General features: G+C 34.6%; 1 protein-coding gene across 1 annotated transcript; it reads right to left on the bottom strand.

The window, feature by feature from the left end:
• Positions 1-3,055: 3,055 nt before the first annotated feature.
• LOC129003182 (meiotic recombination protein DMC1/LIM15 homolog) lies at positions 3,056-22,769 on the bottom strand. The gene is made up of 7 exons (XM_054431454.1): positions 22,496-22,769; positions 19,568-19,797; positions 18,129-18,293; positions 16,823-16,988; positions 14,005-14,187; positions 12,877-12,986; positions 3,056-3,151 (listed from the first exon to the last, which is right to left on the bottom strand). Exons 1-7 carry the CDS (start codon positions 22,595-22,597, stop codon positions 3,082-3,084), a joined length of 1,026 nt encoding a protein of 341 aa, XP_054287429.1. The 5' UTR covers positions 22,598-22,769; the 3' UTR covers positions 3,056-3,081.
• Between the last annotated feature and the right edge of the window lie 1,235 nt (positions 22,770-24,004).

The raw sequence follows: 24,004 nt of genomic DNA, 5'->3' as shown, positions 1-24,004 counted from the left end.
TTTAGTAAAATAAGCCTGATGTGATGAATATTTCACATCCAGTTACATAAGTATGCAGGAGTGGAATAGGCTATTTTCTTATTCATAGTAAATATGTTAAATTTAATATTTGGTTATAAAACCGGAGGAGGACACAAGCACTCATACTTGGCTTAAAATACTTACCTTCGTACTTTCAGTTAAAGGAATTAAAAGTAGGCCTACTAGAGTTTGTCCAGTGGTAAAAAAACTCTACCAAAAATTAAGTAATATACAGACGTCTCTATCTTCACCCCACGCTGCAAATGAAACATGTGATTGGAATTTCTTTGATTTGTTTTGATTTTCTGTTTCTTTTAGCGAATTTCCCTATAGGGAAGTAGCTATTACCGTAGGTCTCATGGTAAGACCTAAGCCCGGGACCGATTTACTTTTTCATTTTGATGTCCCCAGAGGCCAAAAACACCATTCGTTCAAATTTTTATATATCTATATATATATATATATATATATATATATATATATATATATATATATATATATATATATATGTGTGTCCATCCGCACGATAACTTGAGTAATTTTTGTCCGATTTTGATAAAATTTGGTTTGAAGGTGTAAGGCGGGATAAACTTGAATGAGTTCGCGAACCAGCATGATCGGACTATGGGAACGGGGGTTTATGGGGGGTTTTATTGGGTAAAAATAGGTTTTTCCCATTTTTGACCCTAAAAACACAAAATTTCACAATTTCTTTTTAAACCATTTTGTAGAGCTTAAAAAAACAAATAATTTAGTATATTGAAGCATTATTATGCGCCTTATTGTTACGGAGAAAATTAAAAAAAAATTGTAATTTTAAAATTCCCATGTTATTCTTATGGAGAATAAGTCAACTGTTGTAGTTTGCTTGTTTATGAACATATTTTGATCAAATTTGGAAAATACATTCATTTCTTACAAAACTACAGTATTAAAATTTTACAACAAAAACACTTTTTTACCCTCCCTGTTGCAGCAAACCTAAGTACTTGTTAAACTAATTTTATTTAAATAGGGAATAAATGTGATATTTTTAAGGAGACATTTTTTTAGTATAATCCAATCAGGCAAATGGAAATTCGCTAAGACTGCAGGTTTGCTGCGGCGGGGGTATTTTGTTGTTATTTCGTCACCAGCATCGCAACCCCTAAGGCCCATGTCAGTTTTTTACAAATTTAAAATTCATGTTTTGTGCTTATGTTTTAGCCGATTTTAATTTATAAATAGATTCTGGATTCTGCACATATACAAGAAAACTCATTTCTAACAGTATGCGTAGATTTTCCCTGCAATGCACACAAGCTGAGAAAAAATATTTTAAAGAAACGTGCTTGCCTATTAATATATAGATTAGGCACACTTCTCTTCTACACATATTTTTTTAGTTAAAGTAAAAAAATAAACATCAAAACATAATTTTATACCTTAACATTGTCTTCTGCTGATCTTGGAAGTAGGTATGTTTTTCCTCTGATATTATTGAGTCTCCAATCTTTGGTTACAACAACCTTAAAACCTTTTTTCGAGAAAATGATAAGAATAATAAGCTATAAGAGAATCGCTTTTTATCTGGACAAGAGCTTGACAGTGCATAATTTGTGTATCCACACTCAATATCTGTATAGATTAGGCACACTTCTCTTCTACACATATTTTTTTAGTTAAAGTAAAAAAATAAACATCAAAACATAATTTTATACCTTAACATTGTCTTCTGCTGATCTTGGAAGTAGGTATGTTTTTCCTCTGATATTATTGAGTCTCCAATCTTTGGTTACAACAACCTTAAAACCTTTTTTCGAGAAAATGATAAGAATAATAAGCTATAAGAGAATCGCTTTTTATCTGGACAAGAGCTTGACAGTGCATAATTTGTGTATCCACACTCAATATCTGAGGTAATTAGTAAATGAAACTAATCTGTGTTAATTGTCAAACTAATTTTTACTGAAAGAATAATGACAAAACATACTGTTAGCAATTTTGTACCTAATGCATAACCATGAATATAGCTTGTTTAATTGTAGGCAGCACTATCTGTTGGTGAAAGAGTGAACTGCAATCTGCCTTACCACAAGCTTTCCACAAGGCACAACTTTTCTGTAACTTTACCTACCAACACCTATGTTCATAATATGAAATTCTATGTTTAATCACACAATTATCATTTGTCACTGACATGATGTTTTTGCCGATGCAAATAATAATTACAATTTTCACTTGATGTAATTTCAAGCAAAGAAATATTGGTGTGCATGTTAGAGAGCAAAGAACAGAGAGAATAATAGTTCAATAAAATTTGTTGTGCGTTTTTTGTAATGTTGTATGATGTTAATTAAAGCATTTTAAAGCAAGGGTGTCTTAATTTTACAGCACTTTGCTGCCAAGTACTGTAACCCTGCAAAAGTACTTTGCATTCAGTCGTGTATCAACCTGTATATCTCAAGGGTAGAACAAGTCAAATACAACCCCAGTAAAAATACAACATTTTTATTTTATTTTTATCCATTTTTACACATTTTTATCTTTTTTTAATGTACTAAATATTCCTAACCAGGTAAGTTCAACGTTTCATAACCCTAAGCCACTAATTTATTAAATAGGTTTATGCTAAACTTGACTAAATAGGCTATTTAAATACATTACTAGTTGATTAATATGAAAAGAAAAACATTGTACGCAAAGGTATTATGTATCAAAAATTAAAACGTGTCTCCTAAAATGTATTTAAAAATGTATCAATAAGTGCAATCAGATGAATAACCTTGATGTTGAAAATCTACCATAGTAAAATAGGGTTTTAACTGTACACTTCTGATACATAATTATTATTAAACACAAAAAAAATATTACATTATTTTAAACTTATTTTATACTTACAGGTATTTCTCACTTATTATTAATAAACTTTGATAAAACCTTATTTTTACTAATTCACAATACATTGAGTAGTGTCATTATATTCTATTGTACTGATTACTGCTACATCAAAAAAAAACTTCAATACTAAAACGTAACTATAGATAACACTAGGCTTCTACAGTAAAATCATTTTTATCCTTAATCTTTAGCATCAGCTATTCCTCCATTGGTGATAGCAAATGTAGCTTCATTCTCAGGCATATCAGGGCTGAAAATAAATACATACCAGTGATTTGAAATATTAGCTGAGAAACCTCAACAAAACTATTACAGTATTAAGAATTGAAACAAAATAAAAACTGTTGAAAAAATTTGTGGATCAGATGTTTGTCAACACATTGAAATGATCAATTTTCATTACAGCAATTGCGGGGCTTAGAAAAACAACTAGGTAAACCAATTTAGTATATGATTGAAGCATTGCTATCCAATTAAGAGCCTTACTATGCACAGCCACTTTGCTATAGAGTATTGACAAGGTGAGGCGAGGTTGCCCGCCTGACCGAATTCTATACAGACTTAGTTTCTTAGTGTGAAAGATATAGTCGTCAAGTGAAGAACATGAACTATTTCTTCAGTTTTACTTAAATGTCGTAAACGTAGGCAAAATAAAAGTACTGGAGTCCTCACGTTACTAAAAGTAAAAAGGTGTATACACTGCGGTTGCACGCAGACGCACTGAATAAATAAATTAAGTTATGTGATGAACTTGGTTTGATGGATCTGAATTATAACACTGAGAGAGAGAGGGATAGTCTTTATTACATGAGCGTTAAGCTCAGCAATGGTGTCAAAATTAAAAAAATTAACAACAAAAATCTTTTTTTGACAAATGTCAAAGTCTCTTCCACAGAGTGCAATAAACTCGTCGATGGTATGGACAGGGTTCTCAAGCATCCAGTGTAGCATCCTCTTCTTAGGGGACTTGGGAGTTTTCATTCTTAATGGTTGAAGGAAGGAGATTTAATAGCTTAGCCCGGCGTATGATGGCTTCCTGGAGTATCTTGATGTGTCATGTGCAAGTAAGTTGTAGTTTCCAGCATTTCTTGTGTGTAGTGTGGATGTTCACCAGCATTCCTGAGGAGGTTTTATGAAAGGAAGGCGACACAGGTCATTGAAATCAGTTCCACAAAAAACGGCAAAACCGCCTCTTTCAGATCAGAGCTGATGTTGCCAGAAGAGTCCCTCAAGGTTCAGTAATGGGTCCCATAATTTTTGCATTGTTCTCTGCAGATCTTCCGAACTCCATGGGGGCACATAGTCATACTGTCATGTTTACTAATGACTCAGTACTGTTAACCAGCAACTCATCTGCCGAAACTTTGGAGATTCTTCTCCAGAAATTGAAACAGCTCTGTTCACTAAATACCTTGGCGTGACAACTTGCGATGGGATATGCATGTGGATTTCCTCTGTCACAAACTCAGTTCTTCCCTGTTTGCTCTAAGGCGGATCAAACATGTCGCTACACCTGAAGCTACTCGTTCAACCTACCACGCTTTGGTTGAGTCCCATTTAAGATATAGGATTGTTCTATGGGCGAATTCATCTAAAGAGAATATGAGTCGGGTTCTCACCTTGCAGAAAAAAAACCATTAGAGTTCTCGGAGATGTTCAGTGGAGATAAAGCTGCAGGAACACCTTCAAGGCACTCAAGATTCCAACTGTGGCCACTATATATATATATATATACCCCCGCCGCAGCAAACCTGCAGACTTAGCGAATTTCCATTGCCTGATTGGATTTAAACTAAAATGTCTCCTTAAAAATATCACATTTATTCCCTATTTAAACAGAACTAGTTAACCGCCCGTGCTCCGCCACGGGAATATTGTCAGCAATAAAAGAAATAATAACTAACAAATACTGTTTATCTTTGTATTTTATTTAGGGGTTGTTTAATTTTTTACATGAAATAGAACTGATAGTTTGCTTGTATAAACTATTTTATGTTAATCAAACCGATATATTATTTTAACCAAATGAATGTTTTATATTAATTCGAGTTTCATTTGAAAAATAAATAGTATACGAACTGGGCAATGCTGATAACCTAATAAGCAGCTATTTATGCTATTTAGATAATTTGCTCAAGTATATTCCTATATTCGTCGTTTTTTTTTTTTTCATTACATTTGTTGTATGGAAAAAAGATAGTCACTTAGCCTACATGTAAATCACGCATCAGCAGTTGGTCGCATTTCACGAATCTTTGACCCATACTGTGAGTAAAAGCTGTGTTTACGTCGTATATATAAAGTTGGGCATACTTTGTTCAATGTTAGAGGGTATTCCAATTAGAAGGGTACGGTCCAATTTGATGGAAAAGGAGTCGTGGATTTAAAACTATGTAGACTACCACTACCAGAAAGATGTTGATTCAAGTGAGACTTAGAACTGGCCATTTCAAATGCAGATTTGTATTAGCCTATATTTTACTCAAACAGTTTTTTGTCTCTTGTGTCCCAGTTAGTCTGTTCTGACTCAAAATTCATAGATTTGCAGTACTGACAAATCCAATCTAACGACCCCAATTCAAAAAAATTGGTATTTTTTTTAAGGGACTTCCAGAGCACATTTAACACCATCACTTCTCTTTACCTTTTTAGTTCGATGGTTCTCTACATGTTTTTTTGTTCTGTATGTCTCTTTATGCCCGGTTAATGATAACCTTTTCTTTTTCTTTTTGTACTTTTCACATCCTGGGGTTAATGATAAAGTTTTATAACGCTATAATGACCCGAGTCAACATTGCCATTAAACATCAAGTCAGATACTTATTCGCCAGAACCGAAATCGTAAGTCACAGTTTCTGAAGCAACTTCCCTGTGTAAGCCTACTCGAAAAAATATAGTTAGGGTATAGTTCACTGATAAATTGTAGTTCCAAATATCCCAGCGTACTCGCCGTCTCGAGAAGGTTTGGACGTCGAACACTGATCTTGAGTAAGATTAATCACTTACGATAAAATGTTTGTATGTTTCCCACTCATTAGCAATTATATGTAGGCTACAACTTGCAAGCGGATTTCCCCATGATTATTCTGGTGGCCGTAGAGAATAAATTATATTGATCAAAACAATATGTTTCTGTTCCCTACTATGGGTATTATTTCACATTCCATACTCAAACTTAAACTCAATTACCACTTTCCTTCAGATCACTTTGCAGGAAAACTAAAACATTTCAAAAATAAGTTAACAAATACACTTTCCTTGATCAAAATCGTGTGTTTATAAACAGAAACTCCAAGTTTAATAATTGCATACTGAAAGTGAGGTTATACAAATAATAACAAATGTCTGACAAACATTAAACAGCTGACGAATAATTTATAAACTGTGTATTATATTCTTCAATAAGAATTGTATTGACTCGACCTTTAAAGGGCTGTAAGTCGTAGCCCTTAGAAAAAACGTAAATTCTAAGGAAGTTCGGTAAATCTACACACTGTCCCCTTTAATTTGAGACATAAATCTTGTAAATCGGTCCAGTAGCCTAATTACTGAGAAAACAGTGTTACAACTGTGTATTAAATATATAGATTAGTTTAATGAATACTTAGGTTTGCTGCAAAAAGGAGGGTAAGAAAGTTTTTTTTATGTAGAATATTAAAAGGTACTGTGGTTTAGTAAGAAATTAATGTATTTTCCAACTTTTATCAAAATATGTTCATAAACAAGCAAACTACAACAGTTGATTTATTCTCCATAAGAATAACATGGGAATTTTAAAATTACAATTTTTTTGAATTTTCTCCGTAACAATTAGGCGCATAATAATGCTTCAATATACTAAATTATTTGTTTTTTTAAGCTCTACAAAATGGTTAGAAAAGAAATTGTGAAATTTTGTGTTTTTAGGGTCAAAAATGGGAAAAACCTATTTTTACCCCATAAAACCCCCCATAAACCCCCGTTCCCATAGTCCGATCATGCTGGTTCGCGAACTCATTCAAGTTTATCCTGCCCTACACCTTCAAACCAAATTTGATCAAAATCGGACAAAAATTACTCAAGTTATCGTGCGGATGGACATATATATATCTAATATATAAAATTCTCGTGTCACAGTGTTTGTCTGCAAACTCCTCCGGAACGACTTCACCGATCGTTATGAAATTTGGTGTGTAAATTCTGTAGGTATGCGAATCGGACGTTAACTATTTCCCGTTTCGAAATTCTTAAAAGGGCTCCGCCCCAGTGGCTCTGGAGTTTCCCATGTTAACCTTATGAGAAATGGAATTAATGAATCTTAACAGCTGTTTCAATTAAACAAGTTGGTTCTGTTCTATGATGTTCAATAGCATTAAAGTTACAAGGATTACCAACAGGGTGCAGCACTATTATTTCTTTTACATTTATGACAACAGCTAATTTGCAACCAAAAGGTGAGTGAGCGTAGCGAATGAACTTCAACCTGGAGGCGAGTTAGCATAGCGAACGAGCTCCAACCCAAAGGTGAGTGAGCGTAGCGAACGAACTTCAACCTGGAGGCGAGTTAGCGTAGCGAACGAGCTAACCTGAAGGCAAGTGAGCGCAGCGAATGAGCTCCAACCTAAAGGTGAGTGAGCGTAGCGAACGAGCTCCAACCCAAAGGTGAGTGAGCGTAGCGAACGAACTTCAACCAGGACGTGATTGAGCGATGCGAACAAGATCATCTTGAAAATTAAACGTAACGGTACTTTCTTTCCATCGGTCTGTCTTAGGGGAAACATATAACTTAGGCGATACGAAGTTCGCCGGGTCAGCTAGTATATCTATATATAGATATATAAAAATTTGAACGAATGGTGTTTTTGGCCTCTGGGGACATCAAAATGAAAAAGTAAATCGGTCCCGGGCTTAGGTCTCACCATGAGACCTACGGTAATAGCTACTTCCCTATAGGGAAATTCGCTAATACTTCCCTATAGGGAAATTCGCTAATATATATATAATAATTATGGTTGTGATTAGGGCTACTATTATATTAATAATTGGAAACATTATAACAACATTAAGTACCCTTTTATACCTGAAATAACCAAATAAACTGAGAATGAGTATAGTAATATTTTTAAACATAAGTGTAGACCAAGAATAACATTTGGAAGTAGTGCTAACTTGGTCGTTAGTGTTCACAAGTTGTAGGTACTAGAGAACCCGTGCGGCTCAATGAGCCGCATAGTTTGAAACATAACGCCGAGGAAAACGTTATGCTTAAATTTGAGTAATTCTAGTTACATCTTAGAGTTATTTAAACACTTGTTAGAAACTTATTTTAAATATCTCTGTTTGTGTCGTCAAGGTTCACCTACATTGTTTCTGCTCTCAGTTTTAACTGATAACTTCTAATGAATGCTAAACGATCTACTTCAATTCGAGCTAATATGTTGCAACAAAGTTTTTCCAGCATTGAGAATTTAAGAAAACTGTTGCCCTAATCAATCGAATTTTCTCCGTAGAGAATCCTGAAAAGTGGAGAGATATCAACCATTTAATGTGCTCCATTTTTTACCCACAAACTCTGGGTTATCAACTGGAAATCCATAATCTGCTTTGAATAGGCTAAAGCAGCAACACCATTGATAGTTTGTTAACGTATTTTAACGTGTTGTGTGTTAGTCACAGTAGGTACATGATTTGCATCAGAACGTTCTCACGTTGTTCATTGGGGTTTCTCTTAATAGGTTACATGTCCCAAAGTTTTGAAAGTATGGATTCATTTGTCGAAATAGGTTGGATACTCTTGTAGCTATAAAATTTGGATAGCAATTTTCATTTTCTCTTTTTGAAAAGCGTATATTATTTGCCTCTCCTGAATCATAAAAATAAACTTGACTGTAACTACTCGATCGTTGAATACACACTAATTCCTTCACTTATGTCTAATATTGCCACTAAAATTCAGTCAAAAAACTTTGTATTAGTTAGTCCGAGGAACTGGCAACATAACCTAGAAGTAAACAATCCATTTGTGTTTTTCCTCAATAAAGTAGAGCGAGTAATACAAAAGTTTACAATAAAAACATAAGGTCCGCCAAGATTTGGTATAATCTTACTACTTGATGCATTATTATTCTTTGTACTAATCTTTTTGAAATCTGTCAGTGTCAGAAGTAAACATATCTCGCGTGCATTCATTTGATCTGACATTAGGCAAGTTTATTTTACCATCGTGACAACACTATGTGCTTCGTATATTTTTCACTTCCAAAGTAAGTTGCAAAGTAGAACTGGTAAATATTATTCATCTCACAAAGTGAATGTGTATATGTATGTGTATCTGTTAGACCAGGCCTCTCTTTCTCTACTCTCCTTATACGCATATGATACCTTATTATTAATTGTCTCCCGTTTTCAATATTTCTTCTTTGAACTTCAGGAATTTTCCGTTTTTCCAACAAAACTGATTAACTGTTTAACTTGGTCTTAACCTACTGAATATTACAAACAATAATATTTAATCCCAAAAAGCTAATAAGTTTCTTTTTATAAACAGCTGTCTTTTGTTTTTAAATTTGTTCTGTGTATTTCTTATGGCAAAAATCCGACCTTTAAAAGGGTCTCACGCCCTTGAGAGTAGGAATTTTAAAATTGTAAAACCTTATTACAAAACTACATATTGAGACGAATCTTTTGACACCTTAAACGTTGAAATTGGTCCACAAATAAGGGAGGAGTTGCGTTAACAAAAAAACGGCTTCACGTATTATATAGAGTATATTATATATTATTCTGTTATTGTATTTGTAAAAAAACATGACTATGACCTAAGTGTCGAAACATGTCGTTTCTTTATTAAAATGAATTTAAAAGGGTACTTAATGTTGTTATAATGTTTCCAATTATTAATATATATATATATATAATAAGTACGAGGTGTTAGCCCGTCCTACGTACGGGAATTCAGTAGTCAGGTAAAACCGTGTACAATTCAGATCAGCTAGTTTACACATATAAAGACAAAGTTTCTTGCAGTTTTAATGTGAAAGATCATCTTGTAACCAAATGTTGTGTGACCAAATATGTTTTTATTCCATCATAGGCCTATACGATATGCATTTTAAATCCGATAAGTTTACAATAAAACAGCAATTCTGCAATTTTTACGATGAGAAAATTATATCAGTTTCACTGCATTAATTGCTAAATAAATAAGTGTAAACAAACAAAAGTAAAAGCAATAACAGCTGTTTGGTTCAAATAACATTCATTTGAAAAAAATAACTGCTACATGTATACTGCTACATGTAGCAGGTATATAAAAAGTAAACACGCTAGTAAAGCTAATGACGTAATTATCAATGTTTATTATCCATACCATTCAGTTCTATCCTTGATAATTACCCACCCTCATTGAATAAATGTACATCGTAATTTCCCATATCAGTTAATTTAAACTACAATATATTCAATGTTGAAATAAAAGTGATATTTTCACGTTTGGGGGCGCTGATATAGGCACCCCTAAACGTAACCACAACTGAATTTCATAAAAGGATGGTTTGTCTAATTGCAGTATTCTAAGTCAATGTTGACGTTGTGTTCAACCTATGTCATCCATCTGTTTATCTTTGTATAAAACCCAGCTGAGGTTGTGGTGGTAATTTAAAATCTTGATTCCTGATTATTCTTCTGATATCTTCTTCTTATGACATCAATATTTCCAGGCCTAATCCAAACAAAGTTAAAGCAGACAAACATTAATTGTAAACAAAAAGCTACCATGAAAAATTAAAAAATGTAAACATTGTTATTTTTCTAACCTTTTCTTGAAAAGCGGAGCAGTAAAATAATTTGCATTTATCCTTTTTTTTATTAAGACTCGTGTATAGAGCCTCGATTTGTGCTGTGGTTTAATTCATTTTGGTCTAATCTATTTTAAACTGTGGTATAATTATCTCTACCAATCTTACATATTTCATATAATCAATGACAAAGTAAGAGTAAATAAAATAACCTCATAGTTCCATAGTTTATATTTAACCAGCTGTTTAAAACAAATTATATTGCTCCAAAACAAATCGAAGATTACAAAGATTGCTTTAAAAAATAATTTGAACATCCTAGTACTTTACTATGTATTTTTAATTAATCTGTCATCCTCTTACAGAAGAATTGATCGTATCAATGATTAGCATTACACATAGTATAAATAAGTCAACCCTAAGTATGTCTTTACATTTTTATCCAAATGCTAAATTTGTGACACAAAAGCTGAATGTTTACAGCTGTTTTGTTAAGCAAATTATTTTATGTCAAAAGCTAGTTTAGAATCTAGCGTCGGCTGCTAGACTTTTTAAAAATTTAAACTTAATTTCTAAAAAACTGGGACCCTAAACTAAAATTATGGCTTCGACATTGCCTAGTTCTCAAAATTATCTTTCTTTCAACACAAAAATCATGAAAATCCGTCAAGTGGTTGATTCAGAATCGTGAAATAAAAAAAACACTGTTTCGTTTTAATATTATAGATGATTGTGATTAGGGCTACTACTATAAATAATTGAAAACATTATAAAAACATTAGTACCCTTTTTAAATTCATTTTTAATTAATAAACGACATGTTTCGACACTTAGGTCATAGTCATGTTTACATTTACAAATACATTTATAAAACTGAAATATTATATAATATACACAAAATTAAACAAAGATTAAATCAAGATCCTCTAAATTCTAAGTTAACTTAACATATGACTATTTATTCCTTTCATTATTTTTGTTATTGTATTTGTAAATGTAAACATGACTATGACCTAAGTGTCGAAACATGTCGTTTATTAATTAAAAATGAATTTAAAAAGGGTACTAATGTTTTTATAATGTTTTCAATTATTTATATATATATATATATATATATGCAAAGTAGTTGTGTACACAAGCAGTCAGAGTTGTTTACTTGGTTTTCAGCCATCATTGTCAGAAAAGGTGAGCAATCCATTCAAAATATTTTATTATATTTTTTAAGATGTATATTTTTACTTTGGCTCTAGCGACCACTAAAACTTGATTGGTTTGAAATCCACTCTAAAGAGCAAAATCACTGTTCACTTATGAACAATCAAAAATTTGCACTAAATTGTTTAAAGGATAAAATTGTAATGTCTTTGTAGTACACCTAATGGACTATGCACTTTTCCATATTTCCATTCATTTAAAGGACATATGAATGAATGCACTTTCTCTTTAGTTTTTGGGCATTGTTAGATCTAAGTGTTTACTAGACCTCTCCATCTTCTTTTTTCCTAAACTGTTCGTCTTCCACCACTGCTTAACTTCACTAATCCTTACTCAACGTACCTCTTTACCCCATCTATTCATCTTCTTCTTTGTTCTCATTCCCTCTCTCCACATCTGATCTGCCCAACTGGTAGTGGATTAGGACGTGGTGCAACTGCTACTTTTTTAAGGGTGTAAAGTGCGCTGTTTCACGATGACCAATCTCATGACGTCCAAAGCTTGTAGAAATATTGCAGTTACTGTACTTTGGACAAGGTGAGATTTGGACTTTGTGTAACAGTCAAATATTTTACATTGGACGTCGTGACACTGACTTATATCATTGGACGTCGTGACACTGACTTATATCATTGGACGTTGTGCAATGCATCCCGCTGGTGGCGCAACAGTTGCTTGGACTCGCCACGAGTAGCAAGGGTGCACGATTAGAGTGGGCAGTCGCGGCGACTATTGCATGCCACATCACAGTGGTTGTGTCGATTGCTCTATACATTAGATAACATGGCCCGCTAAAAGTGGCCTTTGAGCAGTCGCTGTCGCAAGCCAATCGAGTGGCCGCGCATAATAAGGCTTTTAATGACTATACACAACACAATAATCTTAGGTTGACGTGCTAGGACCCTGATTCAACCCTTCTTACAATACAATCTCAAAGACATACAGATATGGCATTTTATCTAACACAGTTAAATATCTGTCTAACCTGTCATATATCTTAGCAATCCTAGTTTCACCACGGCCTTTCCTCAATGAAATTCTGGTGGTAGAAGCATGGGCTAGAATGTTGCCTCCAATTGGTTTCTTGGGATCAGCCTGGAAAAATAAAATAAGATCACTTTTTCTATTCTACTTTAATCATTTGTTAATGATTATTACAAAATTGTATCAAATCGTACCATACAGTACCTTGTGTTAAAAAATTGCTATATGTTTTTATGTGCTCAAAAATCTGGGATCACACATGATCTACTTTTATAAAGTATTACTAAATTCTTCGAAACTTGTTCCTCAATGGAGACCTGTCCAGTCGACACTATTAATTCTATATGTTAAACCTTTGTGTTTTACCAAGGTAGCTAAGACTTTTAAAACATTGTATAGACACTAACACTCTGACACAAAGGCACTACACTCACCAATAGTCCTGTTAACTTAGGTGTATCGGGTATATATTGGTAGAAAGAGTGACAAAGATATTTTGAAGGTAGGGTCATAGTGATGTATTTTTGAGGTATGGGGAAAGAGCTAATGCCTCCCTACACAGAACTCTAAAATTCCCAAAATTTTTTGACATCTAGAGAGCTGCAAGTATTTATTGTTTGTTAATGCTGGATTGATGCTGTCCCACTACCTCCGATCATGAAACAGAAAGCATACAGTCCCATCACCTCTGCTAGAAAGATTTTGTTCTAATATAGATGCTAAGTCCCAGTTTTTTAAAACCGGGAATCTATTCTGTTCACTAGGGGTGCACAGATAGGTAGTGTTAGTTAGTAGGCTATTGTGATATTTCAGTCCAGGGAGCCGAAACTGAGGCTCTAGGACTGTAAAAAGTAAGGCAGTAAAAAACATTAAAATATGCTTTATTTTATAAATATTTTTTTATACTACGTTCATTTTCATTTAAAAACTGACTATTACTTTGTTTGAATGAAATTTTTAGTTCACTAGATATGCCAGCAAAGAAAGGTTGTACATTTAATGGTTTTACAACATGTTTACAATGAGTACGTATTATTTTCCTATCCTGCTATTCAACCTTGATGCAGACAATTTAGGTGTGATAAACCGAGACGTTACTATATTTGTAGACTAGGAGTGTGTGTGTCACCTGGAAGGAGAGTGTTGCGCCGGGGTCTGCCGTCATCTGATTGGTGATGAACACTGCCACGTTGTACTCCTCCGATATCTTCTGCAGACGAGACAACATCTGAGCCAGCTTCTGCTGTCTGTCTGCCAACTCACCTCGACCACTGAAGTCTACACGGAACAGCGCCATGATAGAGTCCACCACCTACAAAGCCAATTAATCTGTTTAGGCTTATCATAATCTTCATGGTGAGAGCTGGGTTCTCAAACAAGTTCCTAGAAGCCAAAAACACTTTACAACATGTAAATATACTTTTAAAAACTCCTATGATATTTATTTAAACTATTTATTTGTTTTAAATGGGGAGAAACATCAGTGATTAGAAGTAAAAGAGTAATAAGATTATTAGGCCGGGCCTACACTATCCGTTTATCAATGGTCCCGTTGAACGGGAGCGTCTTTGAAGGAAGACGCCAACACATTGTATTGAATTGGCACGTACACATTGACCGGTCGAAACCGACGCGAAAACACAACGCACTATCCACTATCGCGTGGCGGGACAGCGGTATGTGCGGTACAACCAGACAAAGACAAAAAACACATTCAGTCTAGTGGGTGCATACACACTATCCTGTTTGCGTTGTGCGGTTGTTTCAAAGTCTCCAAATTGAAATTTTTGATGTTGATGAGTTTATTGAAAATTTTCATGTGTATATTCATTTTTAACCTACCTCTAAAAATAATAGTTATTTGTGCAACTAGTGAGAAAAGTGAGCAATTGACTCACTCGAGAGAAATACTTACTCACGAGCCGTAGGCGAGTGAGGAATGGTTTCTCGAGTGAGGCAATTGTACTTTGAACTCGAGTTGCACATTATACTTTTCCTACAGTTACCATAAAACAAATAAATTGGTGAAGAAACATAACCTATTTTTACACAGAAGTGAACTTTTAATATAACATTTAATGTGAAGTGACAAATACAACAGTACAACAGCTGACCAGCTGATTTACAGCCAGTGCTGCCAACGTATTTCGCGCGCATACGACGTTGCCTGCATGTTACGCGCTCACTATTTCGTGCCTTCACGTTGCAAATCTGGAGTGAGACAAAGTAATTAGAGTGAGACAATGTTAACATTGTCTCACTGATGAGCGAATTGGCCACTTTGCTTTCTCAAATCAGTGAGAGAACATGTACATTGTTAGGTAACTGTAGGAAAAATAATTTTATAAACAATTGGTTTTTGAGCTTCTTTAAATTAATGGCTTTAACAAAAACTAGGCAATTAAGCATTTTTTTAAACAAATTAAAAAAATACCCCCGTCGCAGCAAACCTGCATACTAAGCGAATTTCCATTTACCCGGCTTGGTTTCTACTAAAATATTCCCTATAAATTTTCAGATTTATTTCCTATTTAAATAACATTAATTTTAGTGAGTAGTTAGGTTTGCTGCTACAGGGAAGATGTTGAGATGTGTTTTTTTCAATTGAAATATTGATAGCTTAGTATGAAATAAACCAAATTGCCAAATTTGATTAAAATATATCCATAAACAAGCAAACTAGAACAGTTTATTTATTCTCCATAAGAATAACATGGGAATTTTAAATTTTCTCCGTAGTCAATGAACATTCAAAAACACTTCAATATACCAAATTATTTGTTTTTTTAAGCTCTTCAAATTGGTTTAGAGAGAAATTTAGAAATTTTAAGTTTTTAGGGTCAAAAATGAGAAAAACCCATTTTTACCCCATAAAACCCCCCATAAACCCCTGATCCCATGGTCCGATTATGCTGGTTCGCGAACTCGTTTGAATAAATGTAGGTTTACACGTTTGTACCAAATTTCATTAAAATCGGATCAATTTTGCTCGAGTTATCGCGCTAACGGACACATATATAAATATATATATATATATATATATATGAATTTGAACGGATGGTGTTTTTGGCCTCTGGGGACCTCAAAACGAAAAAGAAAATCGGTCCCGGGTCTAGGTCTTACCATGAGACCTACGGTAATAGCTTATTCCCTATATGGGAAATTCGCTAATATATACATAATCATTTATTTCATGTAGTCCCTCAATTAGAAGATCTGCAACCTATGATAATTTTACAGCAAGACAGTGCTCCTTCTCAGCATTGGGCTAAATGTGTGAGGAATTTTTTAAATCTTCACTTTCTCGAACCACTCGAACGTTGGATCGGGTGTGATGGGCCGACGAAATGGCCACCTCATTCTCCCAATGTAACCTCCATGGATTTCTTTTTGTGGGCATTTGTCAAGGACACTGTATATTCTTCCCCGGTCAACTGACGGAGGGAATCAGAAATTCTGTGGCGAATGCGTAACCCAGGATATGCTGACTAAAACCTGGGACAAACTGAAAAGACGTAAAGAAGATCTGCAGACCACTGGAGGCACACACATAGAGTTGTGTCACGTTTGTACATAGTTATAAGTCTTAACAAGTTTCCTTTTATGTCTAAATAAATCGTTGTCCTACTATATACTCGTTTTCATATTATGCAGTTTTCTTATCAGGCCAAGGCTTTGTGGTCACCCTGTATAATTCATTATATGTAAAAATTAAGAACATGTAACGGTGAAGGATGATGTGGACGTGCAACAGTGTTCCTGTTAAAACGCATCCCTTTTTGACGGATGCGGTGAAACGGATAGTGTAGACCCGGCCTAAGGCAACTGTGGTCTTGCTCCAAGTGGTGTGATACACCTCTTCTTTATAGCCCTACTATCATCGTCACATTTCTCATTGAGTTTAAATAATAGGAACTAACTTTGAATTAACAACTAGTTTTAGTTACCAAAAGTTTGAATACACCAGGCTCTTCATGAAATTTGGCAGCAACAAAATCCAAATATTCAAACTGATGCTCGCTGGTATAAGCCCGAGCATACAAAATGTTATCCAAAACAGCGTCCTGGTCTAGGTTGAACCGCTGAGCAATCGGACGCAAACGATCCGGCCGACTATAGACTGTATTGGAAAATTATACTTACTGTGAAAAATCTATGCAATAACTACATTTTTACATGTTAAACACCCCTAAACAGGTGGTGGAAAATACACTTGTAAAGTAGTACCAATATTTATTTATTTAAAAATAAAATAATAATACATGTACCATTATTTTGTAACTGACTCTGTTATCAAATATAAATATTGTGGAAATTTAAAATTAGTAGAAACAAAGAGAAAGAAGGGACTACTCTTTAGTGGTTTTCCAGGTTGGCTGGATTTCTGTACTAACCTTTTGTTATGTTTTATTTAGGTAATTTCCCATCTTAAGTAAAGACCAGATTACGATTACAGATCCTGATACTTATTGTGAAAACTTATTAGGCCTTCTAAACCTGATGTAAAATGTTTGCAAACATAAAAATATTATATGACCAAAAATTAAACAAAGCATTGTCAAGAATATTTAACCAATGAATACAAACCCTTTAAGAAGCAAAATGCTTATGGAAAATAGTCAGACTGGAATTTGCCACCGAAATGAGCTTCACGCGGCGGCCGCGCTACTTCATCTCTCTCTCTCTCTATGCAGATTCTTTGTTTCACTCTCTCTCATTCAGTCAGCATGTCTTGGGCGCAAGCTCGCGATAGTCTACCTAGCGACCACCGCGGGAGTTATACGAAATTCAAATATTCCCAGACTGATTTTTTAACAAAGGCATTGCGGTAAAAGGGTTCGTATTCATTGGTTTAACCAACCGTCTCATTTAACATGATAATATTTCCATTAGGTTTGAATCACAGTAGGATTTCTAATTTATAAATCTTGTAAATAATAAATCTAAAAACTCATGAAGAAGTACTTTTTCATTGTCTTGGTGTAATAATGCTAAGAGGTTTAACTATTTTCAAAAATGCATGGGAAAGCATTCGTCTATAAAAGCATTCGTCTATAAAACACTCAGGCCTATCTCAGTATGATGAATCCACTGAAACAAGAGTTTTAGATTTATTATTTACAAGTTTTACAATTTAGAAATTATTACTGTGAATCAAACTTAATTGAAATATAAATGTAGAAATATTACTAGACCTACTACTACACTTTATTACTCTAAATGACAATTTCTTTGGTGCAACTTTAAGGATACAATGTGTTTTCAGTGTCAAGGAAGATGACTTTTCCGCCACTGTAGCTGGTGGAGGGTATCTGAGCAGTAACGCAGAGTGTGTGGGAAAGTTGGGTCTTCCCTGTACGGAACTCTCCAAAGGCTTCAGTGATGGCCATAGACTCAATTCCACCTCCGAGTAGCTTACTGCAACATATCACCTCTAGACATTCCATCTCCATGTTAAAGTTGTCGCCAGGTTTTCAATCAAATTTGTCTTAGTTGATGTGTGCCACCTACAGATTGCTCTGATATAAATTACTGATTTCTACCGATTACACAATGGTTTTTACCAAGTAAAACTGATGGAATGACTTATTATGAACTATAGCAACTGTTATGACCCAGTCAGTAACTATGTCAGTAGCAAAAAATAAGGTACAAAATAGAGTTTTAGACACTAGAGTAATCTGTGACTGGCTCACACAACTACATTCATTTTTAGTAAAAAATTGCCAACAGCTGATCCATATAGATTGGATGTCTTCTTCTGTATCCAATAGTCAATGATATCACCAAGATGCGTCATATGTTGTGCTTTACTGAGTAGGCTAAAATTTTTGTTTTGTTTTGATCGCACACTAATAGCCTATAGGGGGAGCGAGCTGGCGTAGTGGTTAGAGCGCGGGACTTCAGTCCCTGAGGTCCTGGGTTCGATCCCGCCAAGTCACCAATGGATTTTATCTAAGTGATAATGCCGCAACCCCTAGGTCTAGCCTGAAGTAATGTGAAAAACAATCCCAGGCTCGTGCCTAGCGTCCTTAGAAAAAAAAAAAAAAAAAAAAAAAAAATAGCCTATAGGTTCACAGTTGTGGCATGAAGATGAATATGATTTAACAAATTAAATCATTAAACTCAATTAAATAAAAAACCATACTTTTCCATTTCTTTCAAAATCGCTATGAACATGATTGATACATCCAGCCCCATACTGGTGTTCAATGACTGTTGATTTCTTTTCCTTTATTCTGACAAATATTAGGGGTAAAATAACCACTTAAGAGCTCCAAGTCAATATAAAAAGTCTAGTTCCATAAAATAATCTTTAATTACAAATGTTCTTATGATAAGCATAAGAACATTTTAAGCTTAATTTGGGAAAGAAACTCGCAGAATTGCAGAAAGCCAGGATAGAGAGAACCAATACATATTTACAGCTTACCACAGCTGTAATAACCATGACGAAGATAAATTACGGTTACAACAAACAAACTGTTTCTGGATATTTACCAGATAGCCTAAATAAAGATTGAAGAAAAACTGTATAAAGAAATTTGTACAGTGCATTGAAAAAGTATCACTTTTAGCAATTTTACTTCATCTAGATTCTTCAGTTTAAAAATTGCTTATTGTAACATTGTCTCACTTATTGAAACAAAATTGCATGAAATATATTACAGCGTATCTAAGCTTATACTCACTCAAGTTCATCGCTTCCTGTTGCAACTCGGAAAACATTTTTCCTCTTATCACTAAATTGAAGAGCTGTCAAGAAACTGTCAGATGCCAGTTTGGCACATGCCTCTTTTATTTTATCAACTTTTGCCTCAGAAAATCCTTTGATGTTACACAGCCTTTTTCGGGTACACATCTGAATGCCTTTGATAGTACATATTCCTGACGATTTCAACTTTTTTATGTCAGCCACATTCTACAAACACATAATATAAAACTTTGAAATAGCTTCTTAAAACAGAATAATTTAAGACTGTAATCTATTGAAATTAATTAAATAGCCTAGGCTACAGAATATTTTCATAATCTGTATTTTTTGTCCAATAAATTGGTGAAGGTTTGTTAGTGAGATGAGAAACGTCTATAAATATATAACATTTATTTAATATATAGGCCTAGGTACTTACTTAGCTGGGTAGCCTACAAGATGATAAATACATTACAGCGGAAAATTTGTAAAAACTCGTAAGCTATTTGCCAATGAACTAACAATTTTCCCGAGATTTCCTCAGCAGAAGATTTCTGCATAGGGCAAAGAAGCGCTGGATAGAAGCTCGGTCAATGGTCTTCTCTTCAGTAATAATGTGCATATTAATCCGGAAAAGTGCTCAAGTAAGTTATCATTACTGAGTATCATACTCATTTTCTGAGGGCGCACTGAGAAGGTAAGAATTACCAAAGTTAGGCTTAAAGTTGGTCAGGCCCGTTTTTGACCCTGTCAGTGCCCTAGGCACAACTAATAGTAGCGCCCCTTTGCAATATACCTACATAACAGGGTGTCCACCAACCGGGAAAACTGGAAAATCTGTGAATTATGAGTGAGTTTTTTTTTAACCGGGAATTATGCATGAAATTTGTATTTCTACCTGGAATTTTCATTTTACCATGATCGCGCATGACAACAGACCGTGGGAGACGATAATATGTCTACACACGGCCGCAAAGGATGATCAGGATTATCCGCCACCGCAGAAGACGGTGATGAAATCTACAAAGTCACGAGGGATGATCAGAATATTGCCACGATCACGGAAAACCATGACAATGCCCATACGACCGCAGAAAACAGCAAGAATTTGGCCACGATCACAGAAGACTATGATGATCTCCACACAACTGCGGGATATTATTAACATTTTGCCTCAATCGCGGGAAGCGATGAAGATGTTTTCACGACCGCAGAAGACGATTACGATGGTTACAGGACTGCGGGAGATACAATAATAATACGAGAGGGATGATCAGAATTATGCCACGACGGTGCAAGATGATGATAATGTCCACATGACCGCGGGAAAAACCAGAATTTTTCCATTCACAGAAAACGATGATCTCCACATGGCCACGGGAGATGATTGCCTTTTTGCCGCAATCGCGGGAGGCGATTACTATGTTCATACGATCACTGGGAACGATAGAAAGATGTCTTCACGGCCACAAGTGTTGATCAGAATTTGCCCGCGATGGCGCAAGGCGATGATAATGTCCACATGACCACGGGAAAATATACGTATTTTGCCTCATTCACGGTAGACGGTGAAAATTTCCTCACGACCACGGAATATGTTCATATATTGCCGCGATCATGGAAGACGATACTTAATCATGTCTACACGACCGCTGAAAATAGTTAGAATTTTGCTGCAATAGCGGGAGACGATTACGATGTCTAGAAGGGATCATCAGAAGTTTACCGCGATTGCATGCAAATTCAACCACTAACTTATTTTTTTATTTTCCAATTTGTTGACGCCCTCCAAAAAAGCTAATTTTGCCTCGCGCCCTAGGCACATGCCTACCGTGCCTATTCGATAAATCGGCCCTGAAGTTGGTTTTAGTAAAATCTTACTTAAGTTAGCATGCCTAAGTTAATACCGTAACTTTAAGGATACTGTTACAAACTGTTTTATTCCTTATTTACTTAATTTAGCCGATTAGACTCGGCCTATATTTTAACGGATGGTGTTTTTAGCCTTGGGGAACTATGCTTCCTAACTTAGCCTAAGTTATTTCATGACCATCTTTGTCTAACGACGATGTTAAGCTAGTCCCATGGGTATTTCTGGGATTCCGGGATTTATTGAGATAAACTCAAGATGTGGTAATGTCCCAGCTTCAGTAACTTATAAATAACCTAAGTTAACTTATGCTACTTGACTTTTCCAATAGGCCTAACTTAAAATGTAATTTTAGAATAAGTTAAAGAACTTATGACTTATCTTATGACCTAGGCCTACCCTCCACAACAAATAATAGAGTGCATGGATAGCTTTAGTTAAATCTGTTTCCCCTAAGCTAACTTATTTCCCAAAGCCTAAAGTACAAAGTAACTCATGCCTAAGTTAAGTGTAAGTCTAGGCCTAACAGTAACTTACCACCTAAGCTTACATTACTATAAAAAATATAAGTAAACTAACTTAACTTATTCACAAACTTAAACAAAAAAAGTTCCAATTTATATTTCAGCATTAGCTTATAGCCTAGGCCTAGGCCTATTATAGAACTTATTATAGAACTTTTTTTGTTAAAAGTGTGTGAATAGTTTATTTTTTATAATGAGCCGTTTGGCAATAACTTACTATGAAGAAACTAAGCTTACATTTAAATTGGTAGGCCTAGATACAAAAAGGTTGTTGAGCCAAATGATAAATCAATGGGTTAAGGCAAGGGAACTGAAGGCCAAATATAAGTTTAACTTAACTTAAGTTATAGTTCAGATTTATATTGTAGCCGTAGGCCCTAAGTTAATGTAAGTTAGGCTATTTTCTGTTTGTTGCTTCATTCAACACTTAAGTTAGCCTACATTTACAAGCATCATTCAGTCAACCCAATAAAGTAGGCCTAAGTTTAAGCCTAAGTTAGTATTTGTTCAAAGCTATTGGTAAGTTACTTACAATCCCATGATTTTGTAAGGTATCCACATCTTGAAAAAAGTTATCTTCTTCATCCTCCAATTCAGATATATCTGGTTCTGATGCAACAACCTGGTCCCCCATTTTTATCTTTCCCTAACTTGTAAGTTAATATCAAACTCAAAATACTAAACCCAACAAACAACTCATCAATGTCTGAAAAAATATGAACCAAAATATTTATATGTTGAAATTAATTCGTGTATATAATTTATAAACAACACTAACAAAACCCGCAAACCGCAGAACAGCCACATCAACGAAAATGGAATTGAATTGAACGAAACGAACGCGTCCACTGTCCAGTGAAAACGAACGGAAGCAGGAAGAGGAACTGATGGTTGCAATCACAGGAAGTTAAATATTGAACACAAAGAGAAATAAAGTGTTACATTCAAAATACAAGTATGATGATATTTAAATATTTTTCTGGCGTCTTTCATACCTAAATTTGACATCACTTCAACATTTTATTAATATTTATTTATTTATTTATTCAATTCAACGGCAAGATCACCAATTTACAATGTGGATTCAAGAAGCCTAAGTGGTAACAAGATGAATTTTAACAGGAAACTTAACTAACTTAAATCTATGGCAGGATGCAGAGCAACATCGGTAACAGGAAATGTAATTTTGATTAGGATAGCAACAATTTAACAAGAAGTACAAAATAAATTATGAAAAGCAATAACAAAGATATGAATTTGGTCCGGCAATACAGTTATAAACAATCGATCAGCAAAAGCAAGGTAAATCTTGGCTAGGAAAGCTATAATATAACAATGGAGTCGAAATAGATATGAAAAAGCAATAACAATAATAAATATGTGATCCAACAAAACAGTATTAAACCAACGATCAACATAGCTCAAACATAATAAAAAATTTACAGAAAACAAAAAAGATAGCAAATGTCGAATAACAATGGGACACAATAGGTTTCTAGAGCGGAGGCTGGCGTTTACCCCCCCCCCCCCCGGTGGGAATTTTCGACATATACATTTTTTGGTTTGTATTGACATGTACTTTAAGGTTTTAGGTGTTTGCCACTTGTGAATTACAGCATGCTCTGGAAAACACGAAAATATCATGAATATATATATTTAAAAAAATGGTTTTTCTTTAGCGAGTTCGTTTGGCTCTACAACCCGACCGATTTTCATGATTGAGGTCTCAAATTGAAGGTATTAACGCACAGATTTCACATCAAGCATCGGCATATAGTTGCCTACAGTCCCACTCGGCTTATACGTAAACAATATTTTTTTCCCATGTATTTCTTATGGGAGTTAAATTTGGTTTTTCTTTTCCGAGTTCGTTTGGCGCTTCTACCCACCCGATTTTCATTATTGAGGTCTCAAATTGAAGGTATGCACGCACAGATTTCACATCAAGCATCAGTATATATTTATCGACAGTCCCACTCGGCTTATACGTAAATTAAATTTACCCCCCATGTATTTCTAAAGGGAGTTAAATTTGTTTTTT

Source organism: Macrosteles quadrilineatus, unplaced genomic scaffold, assembly GCF_028750875.1.
Source record: "Macrosteles quadrilineatus isolate MER2022 unplaced genomic scaffold, UCM_ALF_1.0 Scaffold_9__3_contigs__length_116548681, whole genome shotgun sequence".
Taxonomy (NCBI): Eukaryota; Metazoa; Arthropoda; class Insecta; order Hemiptera; family Cicadellidae; genus Macrosteles; species Macrosteles quadrilineatus.
This window is presented reverse-complemented; position numbering and strand designations above follow the sequence as displayed.